At 40.2% G+C, this 20,647-nt stretch overlaps 2 protein-coding genes across 3 annotated transcripts in view; one reads left to right on the top strand and one right to left on the bottom strand.

The window, feature by feature from the left end:
- Positions 1 to 6,118: 6,118 nt before the first annotated feature.
- On the top strand, positions 6,119 to 7,270 carry LOC109623344 (6-phosphogluconolactonase). Its single transcript, XM_020077886.3, has 2 exons — positions 6,119 to 6,428; positions 6,483 to 7,270. The coding sequence occupies exons 1-2, from the start codon at positions 6,305 to 6,307 to the stop codon at positions 7,112 to 7,114; spliced, it is 756 nt and encodes a 251-aa protein (XP_019933445.3). The 5' UTR covers positions 6,119 to 6,304; the 3' UTR covers positions 7,115 to 7,270.
- The window catches only part of LOC109426939 (sodium-dependent nutrient amino acid transporter 1), a 55,438-nt gene continuing 41,989 nt past the window's right edge, over positions 7,199 to 20,647 (bottom strand). Inside the window, exons 2-8 of one of the 2 annotated variants that reach the window (XM_029865294.2) lie at positions 18,234 to 18,428; positions 17,868 to 18,177; positions 17,508 to 17,757; positions 8,680 to 8,795; positions 7,715 to 8,617; positions 7,561 to 7,655; positions 7,199 to 7,500 (exon numbers count right to left, since the gene is read on the bottom strand). In XM_029865294.2, coding sequence (XP_029721154.2) covers positions 7,408 to 7,500; positions 7,561 to 7,655; positions 7,715 to 8,617; positions 8,680 to 8,795; positions 17,508 to 17,757; positions 17,868 to 18,177; positions 18,234 to 18,377 — 1,911 coding nt within the window. In that variant the 5' untranslated portion in view covers positions 18,378 to 18,428 and the 3' untranslated portion in view covers positions 7,199 to 7,407. Of the gene's footprint in view, positions 7,501 to 7,560; positions 7,656 to 7,714; positions 8,618 to 8,679; positions 8,796 to 17,127; positions 17,366 to 17,507; positions 17,758 to 17,867; positions 18,178 to 18,233; positions 18,429 to 20,647 lie in introns of both variants that reach the window. The other variant, XM_029865295.2, reaches the window with a different exon arrangement.

Here is a 20,647-nt window from a genome sequence, read left to right as displayed (position 1 = left end):
AATTGTGATAGCATATACATTAGAGTGGGTCATCCGTTATATGGGAAAATGAAAAATTTAATGAAATCTCAACAGATCAAAGCTTTTTAGGTCTCACTTCAGGACCCAAATAACTGTGCAAAATTTGGGCACGATCGGTTATGTCTACGTTTTGCGCATCGCGTTTGAAGTTTGTATGGGATTTTACATAGAAAAACATACTTTTTTGCATTTCTCTTATAGCTCGAATTATTCTAAAACCATGTAACCCAGGGCTGCCCAACCTTTTTCGCATGTTTCAGACATTGTCCATCGGTACGTTCGCAAAACAAGTCAAACATGGAATATTTTGGCTTCAAATGAAAGCTGAGTGTTATATCTAACTCATCCAGGCGGAAAAACTAGAATTTGTTGACAATGTTTAGCTACCGGTGTAGTTGAGCACAAAAATCAGTCCGGCCCGCGGGCCGGATGAGTTTTTCGACCGAATTGCCACAGTAGCTAAGTGGATAAGTTAAATTTGAATTTCAACACATGTATCCATAAGCCCTAACACCAGGCTTCCATTTGATGCTAAAAGATCTAATATCTGACCATTTTTACAATCGCATGGGCCAAAAATGTATGAAACACGTGAAAAAGGTTGGGCAGCCCTGATGTCATGGGCGAAACTACGATTTTTTGTCACACGCAGAAAAATAAATTGTAAACATAATTGAATTCTAGTTCAAATCAACCGATTTTTCAGTTTACTATAGCGACAAATTGATTTCTAGTTTAAACTGAACTGTTGCATTGTTTGATAATACAAATGTTTTCATTTGACGAAATTTTTCACAGTTTGTTAGAACAAACACAGATTTGGTAGTTTCAACATAAAATAACAGATTGTTTTAAACGGCTGCACTTTTGTGACTAACAAAGCCGGAATGTGATTGTGTTGGTGACGGCAGCTCCTGCGGCAGCTCGGAAATCTATTTTTAGACCGTCGGTGAGCGGATGGAGAGGAGAACGACTAAAAAAAGACAAAAAAGGCGAAGCCGATCAGCTTTTTGTGGATGCTGTCGTGAGTACCAGCGCGTTATCCATCACGACCAAAGCTGCACTTGGAAGTTGGCGTGATGGATTTGCTGCACCTTCTTCGTTGTGGCGATGTTGGGGTAAGCATTTTATATGTGTGTGAGTGCTTTCGGACCATGTTTATGGTTTTTATTTTGTTGAAACAAATGAAATTTTTGACATTATATGAAATGATGGTAATCGGTTGTTTTTATCGATAAACTCTAAATGAAAACAATTAAATATAACTTTGGAATAAGTAAATTCTCAGTTTGAAAATCAACCATGCGTTTTATTGTTTTAAACAAGCGCCATTTTTCTGCGTGCAGGGGGTGCACTACATAGAAATATTCATGAGTTCACCCATTCATCATTCATCGCCCCATATCTCATAGCAATGCATTCAAATTCTAGGGGGTGCCTGGCAACCGCGGCACCTCCGGTAGTTTCGCCTATGTCTGATGTAACCCATAATTTTAAAACATAGCCTAAGGTGTCTTGAAAAACTTTGCCAAAGACCGCGAAGTGATCTGGTGCTTATGAAAAAAAATTATAGCGTTGGCATTGCTTGCCCAAACAGCATGATTTTGTTGCTATTGTTATTCCTTTACATGTTAAAACTTAAACAGATGCATGTAGTTTGTTGAACATAACTTTTTCTAAAAGCTTCGGATCGCTTCGCGGTCTTCGACAAAGTTTTTCAGCACATCCTAGGCATTAACACTATCGTTAAAAAGTTTCAGACCAACCTTTTGAACTTATGGTCAAAAATACAAAAGAGTGTATTTTCCCATACAAAATTCCATACAAATTTCAATTGCAATGCGCAAAATGTAGACGCAACCGATAGATAGAAATTTTCGCAACCGATCGTAGATAGAAATTTTCCTTACGAAAGTAAGGTTCTTGTACCAAAACCACTTGGGCTGTACCATTTTGCATAAGTCTGCAAAGATGGATCGATGCGGTTCTTTTATGCTGAAGATTGATCTGAGCTATCCTAACCGTAGCCACTACCCAAACTAGGTAAGATTAAACTCTTCGCAACAACAGCACAACAAAGAACAACAACAATAAAACCAAATCGGTATCGATTGGAAAACGCCAAAGGCGAGGATACATAGAATACACTGTGTAAATCGCATAATGCGAAACCATATAGGTGAAAATTTAAACTAATTAACAACATCTTCATAATCCCGCCCTTATTTAGCCTCAAGTGAGACTAAAGAAGGGCAGCTGATTGTCTCGGAGAAACACAACGTCCACTGCACCATTGCTCCGGTTAGCGCCGTAGGGGCTACATACTGTGGAGGGCGCCCTGGTACTCCACAGGCTCCGTTAGCGGTTAGGTTTTTATTAGACCCCCCTAGCCATTCATTCCTAGGCACGGTAAGCATAAAGCCGCATCACACCATGAATTAGGGGTCACCTGTTGGTGGATTCTTACCACCGGAACAGGCGGTCCGTAGTGTTATTCTTAGCCAGTTGAGACAATCGCTACCGACACTACACAGCTATGTAGGCTGATCGAGAAAAGAAGTTAATATTGATGATCAACTTCATACGGACTCCAACAGCCGGCATATTCTGATTTATTGACCGTGTTCTATTAAAAACTTGATGATTTTATGGCTATATCGGTCTTTTTCTACTAGTGCGCTTGATAGCGAATCTACCATACACGAGAACTGGTCAATCGGCCACCAGGGAGGGACATAACCACTGCAGTAGTACGCCCCATTGGTATTCGCTATTGCGAAGCCTTCGTGCGACGTGGAAATGATTTCCTGAACTGGAAAATGACCAGTTTTACAGATCGCCGTCAGCTTAGCCTACCCACTACCCAGTTTCCGTTATCGGGAGCGATGCGGTGTGGGTCCGATAATAGGGCGATTTCTGTACATACTAGACTCCGTGACTGACTGTGCCGCTGCACAGTGGTTCAGGTTTATTATGCATTATCATCGGTTAGTTCAAACTCCTCGCGTGCCTGGACATTTAGGCCCTCCCGTCGTGTGACCCTTGTTCGCCGTGCAAATCAAGTATTTTGGTGCCGAGTTGCACTCTCAGGTAATTTGGTCCTCCACTTCATACTTTCTGCAGAGCCTGCTCCTATAGGGGTCTCCAATCGCCCACGTCTTATGTCCTTGCTCAAAGCACTTGAGCACACCACTGGCGTCCCCTATGGTAAAGTAGGTGTCGTATCATTACACCTTTTCTTATCCTCGTAACGGAAACGATTACGCAGTGGAAGTTTTCATGTCTTTTCTAATTTAACCTCCGCTTGAATAGGAGTTCTTTCCCAAACAGTAAGCAAGTAATTGGAATAAGAGTACTAAAGTTTTCAATATTTGCTAATTGCTCCGTTACCATACTGTAGTGTCCACTCGAGGGTTAAAGCAACGATCGTACATGAGAGTGAGTGTTACAAATGAGAGTAGAGAGAAAAGAGAAACTTACACCAAATTGTAAATAGAACGTAATCAATAAAGCAGTACTGTTTAGACTATCGACTTGACGAGATGTATATGTAAGAAGAAAGAACTTGACCCGTCGATCCCGTTTTCCCAATTGTTACAGTGGCGTACGAGGATAGAAACTTGCCATCAAAATGATGGCCTGGCCACCAAGTCCTCGTTTTTTTTTGTTCGTTTGAGAAGTGTGCTTTATTTAGTTTGTGCAGTATTTTGTTCGTGAGCAACGGTTTTGTTTTTTTACCTATGGCAAAAATTTGAACAGAGATTTTTAGGCAGCCAAAGTTTTAATTTTGTGAAAGTTGCGCGTGTATCTTTTGTGTTTTTTTAGTGAAAGTATTTTGTGTTATTTTATCCGCGTATTTTTGTGCTACCCATTTGTTTTACACTGTTCTATACGGGTAAACCGTATTTTGCACGATGGCATCCTTTTGTGGTTGTTTTTTTTTTCTCGCTATATTTTGTGATGATGCTCAGGTGGTTGATTTTAAAAAACAATTTTTTTCCCTGGCAGCATTTTTGTTTCGATTTGAGTGTTTAGTTAAACACCACATGTTTTATTGCATATTTTAATAATGCCATATTGCTTTTGAGCTCGGCCATTTTGAATCGCAAATGATTCTTTATTTTTTGTCCAGTAATGGATTTTGCCTTCAATGCTCTTTATATGCGCCATTTGCTCATGGTGAGGTGAGCATGAGTAAACCGTGCTCAAAGCACAAACACGACGACGACGACGACGATGACAACGTTCGACCAAATGCGATGATTATCTTCGGGTGCTTCAAGATCTCGCGAAGCTTTGAGTGGTGCGAGCGCTGGGACTCAAGATCGGAAGGAGCGTTAACTGATCAGCAGCGGAGTGCATATGCAGCAGGGGAAGATTCAAATATTACGTCCATCAATTTTTGGGATTTCTAGACCCCCCTCCCCCCTCTGTCACGCATTTTCCCTATACCTAATACACGTAGTGTCACACTTTTGTAGAACCCCCCCCCTCCCCCAAATGTTGGACGTAATTTTTGAACGTTCCCTTGCCTGAGTGTTAGTGCAAAAATGTATTGTGTTTTGATTTTATGTTTAGTTATTTTGTGTTTAAAAAAAAATGCATTGCTCGAGTGCTTCTCACCGATTCTACTTTTATTTTGTATACACAACGAGCATATTTTGCGAAACAGCAAGTTTTTGCTTCTCCTCGTCCTAAAAAAAAAGAGGCACATACTGAAAAATTAGTTGTAGAAAGTGGTATATTGTACCCTATATGTGGAGAGAATGTACAATGTAAAGATGTGAAACGAAACTGCAGAAGAAAAGAGGATTGGATTTATAACAAGCATGGAATGATATACAGTTTTGAGTCTGAGCTACAAACGATATTATTTAGTTCTTTTCTACCAATGAAACAATTATGAAATACGATTCCAGTACTATTGTATATGTAGATGCAAATAATGTTTATTGACATTTCCGATTAATCATTTCGTACTGAAAGTTCGAACGAATTCATAATTAAGTAAAATGCATAATTATGAAAATTAGTGTTAATATTAAACAAACTTTATTAACAAACTTAAGGGGAAAGGACTGTAGTGTCCACTCGAGGGTTAAAGCAACGATCGTACATGAGAGTGAGTGTTACAAATGAGAGTAGAGAGAAAAGAGAAACTTACACCAAATTGTAAATAGAACATAATCAATAAAGCAGTACTGTTTAGACTATCGACTTGACGAGATGTATATGTAAGAAGTAAGAACTTGACCCGTCGATCCCGTTTTCCCAATTGTTACACATACAACAAAGTTCAACATAATTTCGTTAATTTATCCGTTAGGTATGTGTCCGACAATCTTTTTGGTTTTTTTACACCGGTCACATAATGGGCAGATTTTTTTCAAAATTCATTAATTAATATCGTGGTAGAGATAGGGTAAAAGCTCCCTTAGTGGAGGTAGTACCAATAGTGGTGTTAGTGCCAATTTGGCACTATTTCGAACAAAAAGCTTGCAAATGACATTTTTAATAGATGCATCATAACTAATTAATAACATTAATTTAGTTTTGTGTTCAGGATTTGCCGAAAAACCTATTTAAAACAATTATTTTCCTTAAATTTTTGGCTCCTTTGCACTTATAGTGGTGGTAGTGTTCCTATAGTGGTGGGTCCCATAAGAATTCAATGGGATGCGCCACTATAGGAACCGAAGTTAAATTTTACCTCCATAATAGGAACCGTGTACCTATAGTTGGTGCAAGTGATTTAATTGCAAAAACCGAAATAAACAATGGTTTTTAAATTTTTCCTAGCAAATTTAAGTGAAAAACTAACGATTAACGTTTTCAGACTTTTTATTTTGTGGTATTATCAATTTTATTCAAATATTTTTCTACAAGGAGCTACTAATAGCACCACTATTGATAACATTTACCCTATGTCTTGTAATAATCAACTTAAAAATTCCGTGTATTATTTGCTTGCAAGTTTGAACGCAATATTGAACGAAATATTGCTTTCAATATTTTTTTCCACCATCAGCAACCTTATTTTTATTAGCCTTGTATCGTGACAAGCAACGCCATCGATTTGAATGTTTGAAGCGATCAAAACATCACTGACGCAGAGTGCATAAATATCGGAAAAGACTGACATCATTCCTTACTCAGAGTCCGTTCCACGGTCATTCGTGTTTTTGTTATAATTTCTTCGTTAGCCGCCAGTTTGACCTCTCGTTGCGTAGCTGCAAGTGTAATTTACTTCTGTTCCCTCAGAACTCTTCCGAATCGTTGGAAAATGTCTGCCAGTTTGGATTTCTACCGGGTCGGCGACGCAATCTGCGATGAAATTCTCGGTCTGTTGGAAATGACTGCTAATGAAACGCTCAAGAAGCAGGACGTCTTTCGGGTTGGAGTTTCAGGTGAGTGCGTTCGATGTTTCTTATGATTGATATTTTAACCGGACGTTGTTTTAGGGGGCTCGATTGCGAATGTGCTATCGGAGGGTATGCATGACTTGCGTTCGGATTTCAGCAAATGGCAGATATTCCTCTGTGACGAACGGATTGTTCCGGAAGATGACAAGGAATCGACGTACGGTGTCTACAAGCGAGATCTGCTCGATTGTCATCCGGGTTTTCCCAAATCGGTTTTCTATCCGGTTAACTGCAGTCTAGAACCGGTTGAGGCTGCTGCAGATTATGATAAAACCATCCGGAAGGCCTTCGGCTTAGAAAACTCCAAGGAGATCCCATCCTTTGATTTGTTGATTTTGGGAATTGGTCCCGATGGGCACACGGCTTCACTGTTCCCCGGACATCCGCTGTTGGAGGAAAAAGAAAAGCTGATTGCACCGATCGAGAATTCCCCGAAACCCCCGCCGAAGCGTGTGACGATGACCTATCCGTTGATCAACAACGCGAAGGTTTGTCTGTTTGGTTCACAGGGCGAGTCGAAGGCGGATATTTTGAAGAAAATCCTGGTGGACAAAGATCAGTCTCTTCCGGTGACCAGAGTAGATCCCAAAAATGGTCGTTTGATTTTCGTGGCTTGCGATGGGGCCGCCAGCAAGATTGAGGGCAATCCGGGTCGTAAGACCAAAGCCTAATATGAAAAAAAAATCGCATTTAACTGTTCTAACAGGATGTGCCTTCACAGTTCAATCCAGTGCACTAAACGTAACTCATAGGGATTTTGTGATAAGAAATTATCTCTTTTATTGTTTTATGTCGTAAAAAGTAAAATAAATTATATTACATTATAATACACGAGTTTTCATATGTATATCACAAATCATATTCAGTAATACTTTTGTAGCACTTGGGAAAATTATCAGCTTTGTTGAGCTGGTTGTTCCATAACTTCTTCGTTGGCAGCACGTTGTGACCTATCATCGGTTCATCAGTCTTCATTGATGAATTTTTTGTACTCTTGGTTCAGGTTAGCATCAATCGGTCCCCAATTTTTCGACGGCCGGAATGCGTTCATCAGTTTCTGTAATGTTGAAGAAATCAAGATTATTTATTGTATAAACAGGTCTAGTTCAAAACTTACTTCTGTCCAGTTCTTGCCATCCTGTTTTAAAATAGCATAAGTCCCCCAAATCGGCAACTGTAGAAGTCCAAATGCAGCAATGGACCATCCGAAATCTGAAATATATAGTTTTGAAGAAGGTCCGAACTCTATACCACTCGATGTTGAAACTCACCATAGGCGATCGTTGGATAGACATAACCTTGATAAGTCAATGGCTCCAACGTTACCAAATTGTAAATCAAGATGGCTGCCATCATCAAGGGAGTGATCCACTTCCAACACAGTCGCCAGTACAAATTTGGACGTACACCCAGCATGAATTCCACATCCTTGCACAGCCTATCCACTCCGTAGATCCAGCCGATAGTGATCAGCTCAGCAATCGCCAGCACCAACGCAATAAATGACGCTCCAAAGTGATCAACCAATGTCAAGATGTACTGACCGCCCGGAGTTACGTAGATGCTTCCCAAACCCACTCCACAAAGTGCGATCACTGTAGCTGCATGCCAATTCTTCACTTTCGGAAACTGATCCCGGATCACAGTCATCACACAAGACGTCATTGCTACATTGCTTCCAATCCCCAGTACAAACAACATCAAGAAGAACAGTACCGAGAACGCTTGCGGCACAACGTCAAATTTCGCTATCGCTTCTGGATAGGAAATGAATGCCAATCCAGCTCCTGATTTCACCACCGATCCAACATCCTTGCTGCCAACGACGTGCGCCAAATGTCCCAGGATCCCAAAAATCGTACATCCGGCCAACAGCGAAGTGAATGTATCGATTGTGGTCACGATCGTAGCATCCCGATGAACATTATGGCGGAATTTATTATACGACGAGTACATGATAATGTTACCGAAGCAGATCGACAACGAGAAGAAACACTGCGTAACGGCTGCGTACCAAACCTTCGGATCCAAGATCTTGTCCCACTGGGGCTTGAGGAAGTACACGATGCCGTCGATGGCGCCGGGCAGTGTGCAGGCACGGACTAGCAGGATACCCATGACTAGGTACGGGAATAGAGCCAAGAAGTAGGATACCTTTCCAGCACTTCGGACACCTGTTGGTGAACATTGAGAACGGTTAGCTGCTATTTTAAACTGTGAAAAGTTGCAGAATTACCTTTGATCAGGATCAGCAGTACGATGGACCATGACAGACATAAAAAGAGCGTCAGTTGCCAATCTGGAAGTCCAATGCCGTCATCAATGCTGTCGATTTCTTTGAGAACGACTCGTCTGTGAAAATAATCATATGTGATTACAATATTGCTACACGTCGGAAATTTTTAAAACATGTAACATTTACTATCAGCTCCAACATTACCATACCACTAAAAATAATACCATCCCATACTAAAGTACAGCAAATCGCTGAAATCTAAACTTCGTTACTAGGCAGTTGGATGTATTTTTAATTCATTGTATTCATTATCAGAAACTACTTCAAATAAAGCTTAGTGATTATAGTTTTACAGAACATATTAAAAATATAGTTGTCTATTTGTAACCGACGTAATTATTCAAAAACTATAACCCACATAAACAGCAATAACAAAAAAAAAGACTACGATTGGAAACTTGGAACCTGGAATTGCAAGTGCATAGCTTGCTTTCGCAGGATGTAACAGGATAATCTACGACGAATTGTCCGCGCAACCTCGACATCGTGGCGCTGCAGGAACTTTGTTGGGCTGCTTAGAATGTGTAGAAAAGCGGGTATCGAGCGGCTATCTTCTACCGAAGATGTGGCACCATCAATGTACTGGGAACTAGAAATGGGAAAACTGGTTCAATTTTGAGAGTGAATCACTTCTGATTCACTCTAAAAAAAGAGTCGACTCTTTTGACTGACACCCAATTATTTTTTTGCACGGGTCGGTTTTTGCCATAACTCAGTCAAATTCGAACCGATTTTCATGAAATTTTATACACATATAGGCCCGGTTGGTACTATCCAGGTCAATTGGTTCAATTGGTTCAAAATTGAATGAGTTATAGCAAAAAAGACCCACGCAAAAAAAAAAAAAAAGAATCGGGTGTAACTCATTTGCGAGATTAGAAGAAAATGATCATTTTCGATGTGTGCCGACTCGTTTTCGTATAGTTCTATATAGTTTTCAAGAAAAGCCGCTTCCATGGTGCGGACAGTATGCACAAATGCCTAAGCAAAGACGTACAAAAATGCAAGATTTGTACACAGACTTAGCACCAAAGAATCGAATCACATTTGCGATATGGTCACACAATATAAGAATGAATGAATGCGCAACGGCAAAGACTGCGATACTCTTCGTTGATTCATCATTTAATGCTCAACCAAGCCTTGTGACTCGTTGGAATTGATATTAACATCAGAGAAACGTAACTCATTTGAAAAGAGTCATGGTCCACTCATTCGGTTTTGCGAATCGATTCTTTAAGGATTCACAGTGTTGGGCAAGCTGAGACAACGTGTGATTGAGTGGCAGCTGGTCAACACAAGGATGTGCATGTTGAGATTAAAAGGCCGTTTCTTTAACTACATATCATGACATTTTTTTATTTACACCACTTCTGGTGTAAATTTCTGTTTGTATGCATCACCAATCCATAATGCTGATTAGATATGGATAGGTGCAGTGAAATTAGCAAATAAGGAAATGGCATTTTTATGACATTTCCCATCCCTGCACGGAAGTTCTACTAGAAGCTGAATAACTAGCGCAGAGGCTACGATGAGCACCATAATCGCGACGTTGCAGGCACCGGAGGTGGCATGGTAACAGATTTATGAATACGTGCGGAGGATGAAAGACTCCCGGCCTCTGATCTCCATGAGATTGAAACAGTGCTGTTATTTCAAATTTTCTCTAGTTTTTCTAGAGTTTTTCTTTAGGATTTCTCCAAAAATTCTCAAAAAATTCTTCTAGGAATTTCTTTAGCAGATTCTGCAAGAATTTCTCTAAACGTTTCTAAAAAAATGCAATTCCAGAAAAAAATGTTTTTTCACAATTTTTTGGAATTTTTTTTCGGAAATTCCTCTAGTGCAGGCCCGTGCACAGAAATAGCGCCAAGGGAGGGGTTTTTCCTAATTTCGGCAAAAGGCGGACGGGCGCCTAGTGTATGTAACACCGATAATGGAAAGGGTTTAACATCCAAGCCCCCCCCCCCCCTCCCTTATGCACGGGAGCAAGGGGTCAGATTCTTCCAGAAACTTTTTCAGAAATTAATGCTTGAATTTCTCTAGAGTTTCGTCAGGTATCATTTGGGAATTTCTCTAAAAAATGTTCAAGTGATTCTTCTAGAAGTTTCTCCAATAACACAGCGTAACAAAAATTAACCTTTTGTCTGTATCAAGAGCAAACTTATGTGTCTCCGAAGGATTTTGGGCCGCTGAATCCGAATCCGGGCTCAGATTTGCTCTAACACGTCACAATTTTGAGCTATACCTCAATTTATAGGGCCAAATATGCGATTTTGGCCTTTTTTGACTGCAAGCCATTAAGCAAGGAAATATTTTTTTAAGCAATCAAAAGGTTAATTGGTCAATTAACATCTAAATTAACGACTCATGCAAAATATTTCATTTTACTCAATCGAATTTGATAGTTTTAAGCGATTTATGTTGGGTACGATATTTCCCATACAAGTCATCCTCCAAAAGTTGCATGCAAGTTTTCATACTAACATAAAATGCTTAAATCTATCAAATTTGATTTGGTAAAACGAAATATTTTGCATGAGTCGTTAATTTAGATGTTAATTGACCAATTTATCCTTTGATTCTTAAAAAAATATATTTCCTTGCTTAATGGCTTGCAGTCAAAAAAGCCCAAAATCGCATATTTTGCCCTATAAATTGAGGTATAGCTCAAAATTGTGACGTGTTGGAGCAAATCTGAGCCCGGATTCGGATTCAGCGGCCCAAAATCCTTCGGAGACACATAGGTTTGCTCTTGAGACAAAAAAATGTTACGCTGTGTAATTGTATACTTTCGGTGATTTTTTCAACGATTCTCTCAAAAAATTCTGCAGAATTACTCGGGAATCTATTCTACGAAATTTCTTGGGATTTTTTTTCTATGAATACTTGCAGAGGGTTCTCCAGTTCTTTTAGGTATTAATTCAAAGAATTCGTCAAAAACTATTGTTTATGTCTTCAGCGGCTCTTCAAAGAATTTCTCGAGGTTCATTCCATTGTTTCTGCAGGATTTCTTTTAGAAATTTGTCTAGGAAGGAATTTTTGTATACAAATCCCTTGATAAATTGTATAAGAAATTCCCTAAGAGGTATCTCCAGGAGTTCTTCCAAGGAATTTTTCATTAAACCCTCCAGAGATCCCTTAAAAATTCATTGAAGGATTTCTTCGAGGATTCCACCATAACCTTTGTTTGAGATTTTTAGAGCTTCCTTCAGAATTTCCTCCATTGTTTTATTTTTAGAAAACCCTCCCAGCGGTTTTATAGCATTTTTTTTTAATTACTTGCATAGTTCCTCCACAGGTTTTTAATATTTTTTCAGAGAATAAGGTGCTATACACAAATAACGTCACGCATTTAGAGGGGAGGGAAAAAATCCTGATTACCAAGAGAAACGCATAGATAAGCGTCCGCATAGAGTCTTGAGATGTGTATTTCTAAAGAATATTCCGTAGAAATTTGTGGGAAATTTTATTCAATAAATTTCTCAACCCTCCACCACACGCATCGTTGAAGGTTAAAAATTTCAAGGATTTTTTTTTGGAGTTATGCTTAGATACAATGCAGGATAAAATTCGGAGATAATACATCGAGAAATATCTGGGGGAAATCCTGAAACAACCTCAGTATAAACTCCTTCAGGATTCTCTGGAAGAATTCCTACCGGAATCACTGAAGGTAATACTGCAAGTAATCTGGAAGAATTTCTGTAGGATTTTCTGGATAAATCCTTGTTGAAATTTCTGGACACATTCATATGGGAAATTTCAATGGAATCCCAGAGTAATTCCTAAGCAAGTCCCCGTTGGAATTTCTGCACAAATAACTGAAGGAATTTCAACAGGAATATTTGGAAAATATTCCGCAGAAGAATTTATTTAACAATCTTTGAGAGAATTTCTAAAGATATTTCTGTAGAAAATTACAAGAGAATACCTGCAGAAATTTCTGATGAGTACTGTTTAAAGGAAGCGCCAGAAGAATTTCTATATAAATTTCTGGTGGAGTTTCAGATGGCGTCGATTGAAATCTACCTAAAGAATTCTTGGAGAAGGAATAACTGAAGGAAGAACTGGAAAAATGTTTAAAAGAGTTCTTGGGAGAATTTCTGAAAAAAAATCCGGAGTAGTTTTTTGGTAAGAAGCCTTAGCACATTTTAAGACCGCATTCCTGGCGTAATTTCCGAAGGTATCTATGGCTTAATTATGTAAAAAAATCCATAGAAGTTTTCCATGGACTTGGAATCCATGATAAAAAATATTAAGTTTAAAGAAATCTTCAAGCTAATTTCTAAGCAAATCCCTGGAAGAATTTCTGAAAGAGTCTTTATATGAGTTTCTTCAACAGTTTGTGGAAGTTTTTTAAAGTAATCCTTGGAGAAATTTCTGGAGCCACGCTGAATGCATTTCTGGAAGAATCTGTGGATGATTTCTTGAAAGAATTTTTGTACGGATTCTTTAAAAAAAATCTATATTAGATTTTTTTAGGAAACCTACAGAAACTTATCTACACAGAAAAAAAATCATGTAAAATTCAGCGAAAAATCATGCACATGAAGGGAATGCTAGAGTTAGTGCATATTTACATGAGATATCATGTAAAATTACGTTACGTTAGTGTAAATTTCCGCTAATAGTCGTGTAACCGGTTGGGGTCCATGATGGTTTACGCGATGGTTGGCGGAAATTTACACGATGGTAATGTAAATTTACATTATATCTCATGTACGATCAAATAAAAATCTCATATCTCATGTAAAAGGGCACTAACTCTAGCATTCTCTTTATGTGCATGATTTCTCGCTGAAATTTAATTACATATTTTTTTCTGTGAGAGGACTTTTTTGAAAAAAAAAAAATATGCGGAGTGTCCTTTAACGACAATTTCTCTGGAAAATCTGGAAGAAATTCTGATGCGATGAAGATGTTCTAAAAAGTTTTCAATAAAATATGTGTAAGAGACTGTTCGAAAGAATTTCCTGGGGATTTTTCCATAGAAGTGCATGTGGAGAGGATCTGGTGTGATGATTAAAGCACGTGACTATCACGCCGAGGACCTGGGATCGAATCCCACTCCCGAAAAACTCGCAAAATGTGAGTTGTTCCTCCGGAAGGGAAGTAAAGCGTGGGTCCCGAGATGAACTAGCCTAGGGCTAAAAATCTCGTTAATACAGATAAAAAAATAGAACTATATGGAGCAATATCGAAAACAATCAGCAGAAAGTAAATCTAGGACACCCTCAAAGGTCAAATTTCGTGTGAGAGTAAGCATGCCAGTAAAAAATCGTGCAGCGATCCATATTGGAAAAATCAAAGACTTGATATTGTCAAAACTGGAAAAGTGGGAGAATATTTCCTTATAACCAGTAGGCCGGAAATTTTCCTAATTTCACTGAGAAGCTATTTGCTTACATGTATGAAAGCACAAAAAGATAGGTAGTCTTTCTTACATTTGCGAGTGCGCTCATACGGGATTTAAGGCGAAACTGGAAGCATTTCCTCACTTTTTCGTTTTTGATTTTTTAATAAATAACGAAGCAATATTTTCAAAATCGGTTTTCGTACACATGTAGAGTATGGATCAAGGTATCTTCTGATTTTTTTTTTTGTCGTGGGAAATGTTTTTCGTTTGTGCAGAAACCATTTTTGAACCAAATTTCACAAAAAAATGGTTTCTGTAAAAACGGAAACATTTTTCACCTCAAACAAATTCAGAAGATACCTTGATCCAAACTCTACATGTGTACGAAAACCGATTTTGAAAATATTGCTTCATTATTTAATAAAAAAAAATCAAAAACATAAAAAAATGAGGAAATGCTTCCAGTTCCGCCTTTTTTAGTTTGATCTCAAGAGTTGATTACTCAAAGAGGAACTTGGAGTAGCCTAGGTGATACCACTGGATTGAAGAGGAGGTCGACCGGATGAAATAACAACAAAACCGCTGGAGTAGATCAACTACTAAGCGAGCATCCAACAAACGGTGAAGAAGCACTGGTGAGAACACTACACTGAGCTATTACCAAGATTAGGGAGGAGGAATGGATGGAAAGTATCGTGTATTCTATTCACAAAAAGGATATGTGGACTGTTGGGTTGCGAGAACTACCGCGCGATCACACTACAGAGCACTGCCTAAAAAGGAGCTATCTCAAATTTTATGCGAGACAATATCAGGCTGGATTCATGGGTGAACGCACTACAACGGACCAGATGTTCGCCATCCGCCAGGTGTCGTAGAAATGCCGTGAATACAATGTGTACTCACGTTTCCTGTTCATCGATTTCAAATCGGCGTATGATACAATCGATCGAGACCAACTATGGCAGATTATGCACGAATACGGTTTCCCGGATAAACTGGTATGATTGATCAAGACGACGATAGATCGAGTGATGTGCGTAGATTGAATACCAGGGAAACTCTTGAGTGCATCCGAATCTCGCAGATGGTTACGGCAAGGTAATGGTATTTTGTGCTTGCTATTTAACATTGATTTAGAGAGTGTAATAAAGAGGGAGGGGATAAACACTAGTGGTACGATTTTCACGATGATATTGATATAGCTCGCAAATTTGAGACGATGACGGAAACGTACATCCGACTGAAAAATGAAGTCAGGTGAATAGCATTAGTCATTAATGTTTTGAAGAAAAAGTGCATGATGGCAAAGGGCTCTAGGGAGGATATAACGTGCTTGCCATCCTGAATCTCTATCTACGGTTGGGCTCACTGGTGACCGCTGCTGACAACGACACCAGCAGAGAAATTCAGAGACGCATCGTGGCAGAAAATTGAGCTTACATTGGACACCGCAGAACTCTACGACCAAAGTTCACCATCACACGAAGCTAACCACCTACAAAACACTGATTGGACCGATAGTCCTCTATGGGCACTCAGCATGGACTCTACGTGGAGAGGACCTACACGCTCTTGGAGTTTTCGAACGGAAGGTGTTGAGTACCATCTACGGCGGAGTGCAGATGGAAGACGGGACTTGGAGAAGGCGAATCAACCACGAGCCGCGTCAGCTGCTAATAGGACCAAGTATCGTCCACACCGTGGAAATCGGGAGGTTACGGTGCGAGAGCCATCCGACCGGTACAATAAGACGTGGTGCGCAGCGAGCTAGGTGGGTCGATCAAGGTGGGTAGTAGAGGACGATTTGCGGACCTTTCGCAGAGTGCAGGACTGGAGACGCACTGCCATGGACCGAATCGAATGGAGAACTCCTACGTACAGCAGAGGACACTCAGATCTTAGTCTGACCGGTAAGGTAGATATAATTTATGACCAAATGAATGAAAGAACTCTTGCAAAAAAAATGAGTGTAGACAGCTTTGTGAAAGCAGCTACCTCTCCCGAAAGCAGACGAGACGTACTCGGAGAAAAACTTCAGTATTCAGGATTCAGCAATGCTTAGAGAGGACTTTCATTTCTTTCACGTGTGCCTTTTTTGCTTTTAACTTCTTCAACACTTCTGCTGGTTTTGGCTAAAACTTGACCTAAGATAACCCGAACGTTCTTGATGCCAGCTTCCAAGAGTCACAGTCGTTCATGCCAATGCAATGGTAATATCGAACTAAATTCAACTGCTGTTTCTATCCACAATGCTTCTTGCTGCTTTGCATCCATTTCGAATGCAAATGCTTTGAATTCAACACACGCGTCCGTTCGAAACCAGAAGCTATTATATGCACTGATTTTTTGTGGGTATTATCCATTCTGTATATGCAGTGGAATATATCTTATCTAAAGCAAACGCTCGATTTTTGGCAACAAATTATTTCACTAGAAGTGCTGCATTTGACCAAAAGGAATGTTTATGTGGCCATCTTTCCTTTTCCAGATAATAATGTTTATATTGCTTTATCTGAAGCATAGTTCAACCTTATTAATCAATTCTGTGGATGTATAGGTTCAGCTAAGCCGTGTATTGAATCATATCATCCCAGTCGTATTTCACAATGTTAAAAGCTTTTTTTTCAAATACATATAGTATTCTAAGGGAGAAAATCATCTTTTTTGCTTTAGATGCACATGCTCAATTTGGCCATTTAACTTTACCACTTTCTGTCTACGATTTCCTTGCAAGGTGTAGTCCACCTTTTTGACTAACTCACTTTTTTATAAACAATCACCTGACCTTATCCGTGCATTTTCCATTTTGTGGATCTTAATATTGGTAGGATGCGTTGACGTCCTGAAACTACTACGGGTTATATGAACTGGGTTCTGAACTCTGTTAGTCTATAAATAGGTTTATGTTAGTATCTCAAAGACAATCATCACTCTCTTTTTGTGCCTGAATTTTTCATCAGGGAGATATTCACTCACAATGTTCTATTATCGGACGCCACAACACTACCACATAACAGCAAACTTACTTGAAGTACAACTCAGAACTACTGATCCTTTTTACTACTCCATCAGTCCCATTACCATCGGATGATCCCAATTGTCTGGCGACTGCATCTACACAATCCGTTCCCCACTCCGGTTCACAGTGAGCCCACGGTAATGGATTCTTGAATGAATCGTACATGTACCGACCGATCAGTGCCATCAACGATGAGTAGTAGGTGATTAATGCCGTTACCGAAAACAGTTGTCCATAGCCGACACCTTTCATGTGGTTTTGTAAAATCATTAGTTTTCTTGTTAGTATTATATAAGATCATACGTGAAAGCCGCTAAGACCGTATTTTTAGTAACTACAAAGATTCCTTCAACTAGAAGCCAATAAGAAGAGACAACCCGAACTTACTTATAGTACAACTCGGCGGAAGAACTCATCTGTACAACGGAGGTCACGTTGGATGCGATCGTACCGTTCGCGGGCCGATGCAGGGCGGCATTCCCCGAAGGGATACAGAAGCCGGCCCAGCTGTCGTCGCAGGTGGCCCACGGAAGGATCTTTTGGAACGACTCAAACAGATACTTCAACGTGGTGGCCATCAGCGACGCGTAGTACGTGGAAACGATCGCTATCGAGAGGACCTGTCCATAGCCGACGCCTTTTAGGGTGTGGATTTTAGAGGGCATTCAATTTGAATTATTTTGGGAATATGGTTGGGAAATGTACAACATTTACAAGGATGGATTTTGAATGAAGTTATGAAATTACCTCTCATAGCAGGAGCGCAATCATATACTTTTACGCTGCCTCGGCTGGAGAATTGTCCAATGATCATCTCCATGTAGTATACTGGCTTACCAACTAGTAGAAGCACTATTATGTAAGGTATGACAAAGGCACCTCCTCCATTTTGTAAAGCTATGAAAGGGAACCGCCACACATTACCCAATCCAACGGACATGGCTATGCAGGACATCAGGAACTCGATTCCCTTCCCCCATTGATCACGTCCTTTAGCTGCTTCGCTGTCTTCATTGTCCAGGGAGGCTGTTGAACTGGTTACCGTCTGTGTTACTACCTGCAATTACGAACAATTAGAACCCACCTTGCCAAGCAACTGTATTGTAAACCAACTGAGTCCCCGCTCCTGGAGTCCCTTCGATCTCCGGAAACATTGCTGTGAACTGCCACATCCTTTTCCATAGGTTTACTCCATCGGAACTGACCCGGAATTGAGGGGCTATCCCCAACAAATCCGTTATTCTCGTGACCTTCCATCGCCAATTTGTCGCGCGCCAAAACGGAGGCCGTAGGTTCCTTTCACCGGTTCTGAAACAAAAGCAAACACGATCAGCAACTCGTAGCAACCGTCAACTGCTTTTTAATTATCCACGCATTCATTCACACACAAACACACCTCTGCGTAAATAGCGCGCCTCTCATTATCCATTACCGGTTGAGCAGGCCGACAATTACCCTAGCCTAGCGCGATCGACTCGTCAAGTTGCTTGGCGGTCTGATAACTCATGGAAGTGGAGTACATTCAGTTGGATCTAGTCGGCTGCCCCAAAGGCTACCGCATTCATTCCTACCGCCGACGGAGTTGATCTAATTTATTCAGATTTATTCTTCGCGTTTGTCAGAAACGCAATCAATATCTGCGGAACAGGACTGGTACCGCTGACATGTGACGTAGTCGTGATCTACAGAACAAAAACTCGCAAGACGTAAAGTGGAAAGATAATTTCGGTCCTACGCATTGAGACTCCTTAAGTAGCAGCGGTGAGGTACGTCGCATCTTACGCCGGTAAAAATGCAACACAACCCGGCAACTGGTAGAGCAAGTTTCACTTTCGCGAGTATACGACCTCAACGTGTAGCAGCAGCAAATAGGCGCGTAGGGTTTGGGGGTACGGTGACTGGTTTTCAGCTAGGCAGTTGAGCCTCTTGTCGTCACAGACCGGCTGAATACGGTTTCAGATGCGTTTTCTTGGCGCGGTTTCCCATACTTTCAATGTCAATGATGATCAACGATCTGCGTGCACAGATTGGGTGTACCGGCTCGGCGTGCGCCGAGTTGTATCTGTATGGCGTGCAATGTGTGAGTTGAACAGCTGGTTTCAAGACAGGAGTTCGTTTGGGTAATGAACTTGAGGGTTGCGGTTTCTTTGTTGCACTTCTCTTGGAGTTGTTCTCTTGAAATCTTATCTCAGATCTTATCTTTATTTAGAAATTCAGACACAGACTAAGTTGCCGGTTTGCCTAACTTCCATGCATTTGTTTTTGCCAATCTTAAGAGTCAGTATATCAGTTTAACGAGGTGCAAATTTTCATTCCTCCCCTAAGAAAGGGCACATTTTGAAGTAAAAGAATATAACAAATACTCCACTTTTAAGTAGTTAAAGGGATGAACGGGCTCGTTTAGAAGTTATCAATAACTTCTTTTCCCATCAGCCTAGATAGCTGTGTAGTGTGGGTAGCGGTTGTCTCAATTGGCTAAGAATAACACTACGGACAACCTGTTCCGGGGGCAAAAGTCCTCTAAACAGGGAACCCCAATCCAAAGTGTCAGGCGACCCGTGCTGATGGATGAAAGGTTGGGGGGTTTAAAATATGCTCGATCTTTAACGGAGCCCGTAATGTGGGTAGATCGCCTTTTTGTGTTGCGTTACGGTTAAAGATCTACCAAACCGAACCCTAGTGACATCCGGTTTGTCAAGTTAGGGTAATATGTTTTGGTAACAAGGATTCATGGTACAAAGTCCATGCTACTGGTGACAGTTTTCAAAATTGCATTTATTCTGCCTTGCTGGTAGTTAAAGAATCGGACTTTGCCCACCCGAGACTACACTTGATGTTAAGAAAACAAACATGCTTCACGTATGTAATAGCGTATTAACCTATCAAGGACTGTTATTTTCTGGTAATTCAAGGACTCACGTGCATTTTTATTGCAGAACACATTCTCTCGGACCCCATGTAACGCACCTGAAACCCTCAGAAACCCCAAATCATCTGAAGCTGTCTGAAATGCCTTCGAAATCCCCCTAAAATCCCCTCGGACCCCAAGTATCGCACCTGAGACCCTTAGAAAACCCCGAAAACGCCCTCGTAACGCATAAGTAACGCCTCAGAAACTCGCCAAAAAACCCTCTGAAGCTACATTTAGGCTACAGCCCCTTCAACTTTCAGGAATTGAAAGACATGTATTGAACAAATGTTGTTTTTTAGTTTTTTTTATTATCTCTTTTGCTTAAATCTACTCTTACTGTCATTTACATATAACAAACTTGGAAAGTGAAATGGTGAATTTTCTTCAAAAATTTGCATTTTTAATACCCGCTTTTAAAAATTTAGCCTACGCCCTTTTTGATCTCTGTCAGCAAATTTCTTCCCGACATGTAGCAATGAAAGTGACGAGAATCGGTCTTGTTCCACGGTGGACCTTAGCCAGGTTTTGATTCTCCTCATAGCCGGAAAACTTGATTATTCTCTGGCAGAACCAACAGCAATAGTGGTAGCAAATTTTAACCCTTTGGATAGACTTG

This window comes from Aedes albopictus, chromosome 3 (assembly GCF_035046485.1).
Source record: "Aedes albopictus strain Foshan chromosome 3, AalbF5, whole genome shotgun sequence".
Classification (NCBI taxonomy): domain Eukaryota; kingdom Metazoa; phylum Arthropoda; class Insecta; order Diptera; family Culicidae; genus Aedes; species Aedes albopictus.
Note: the sequence above shows the minus strand (reverse complement) of the source record. Positions and strands in the feature narration are given on the sequence as shown.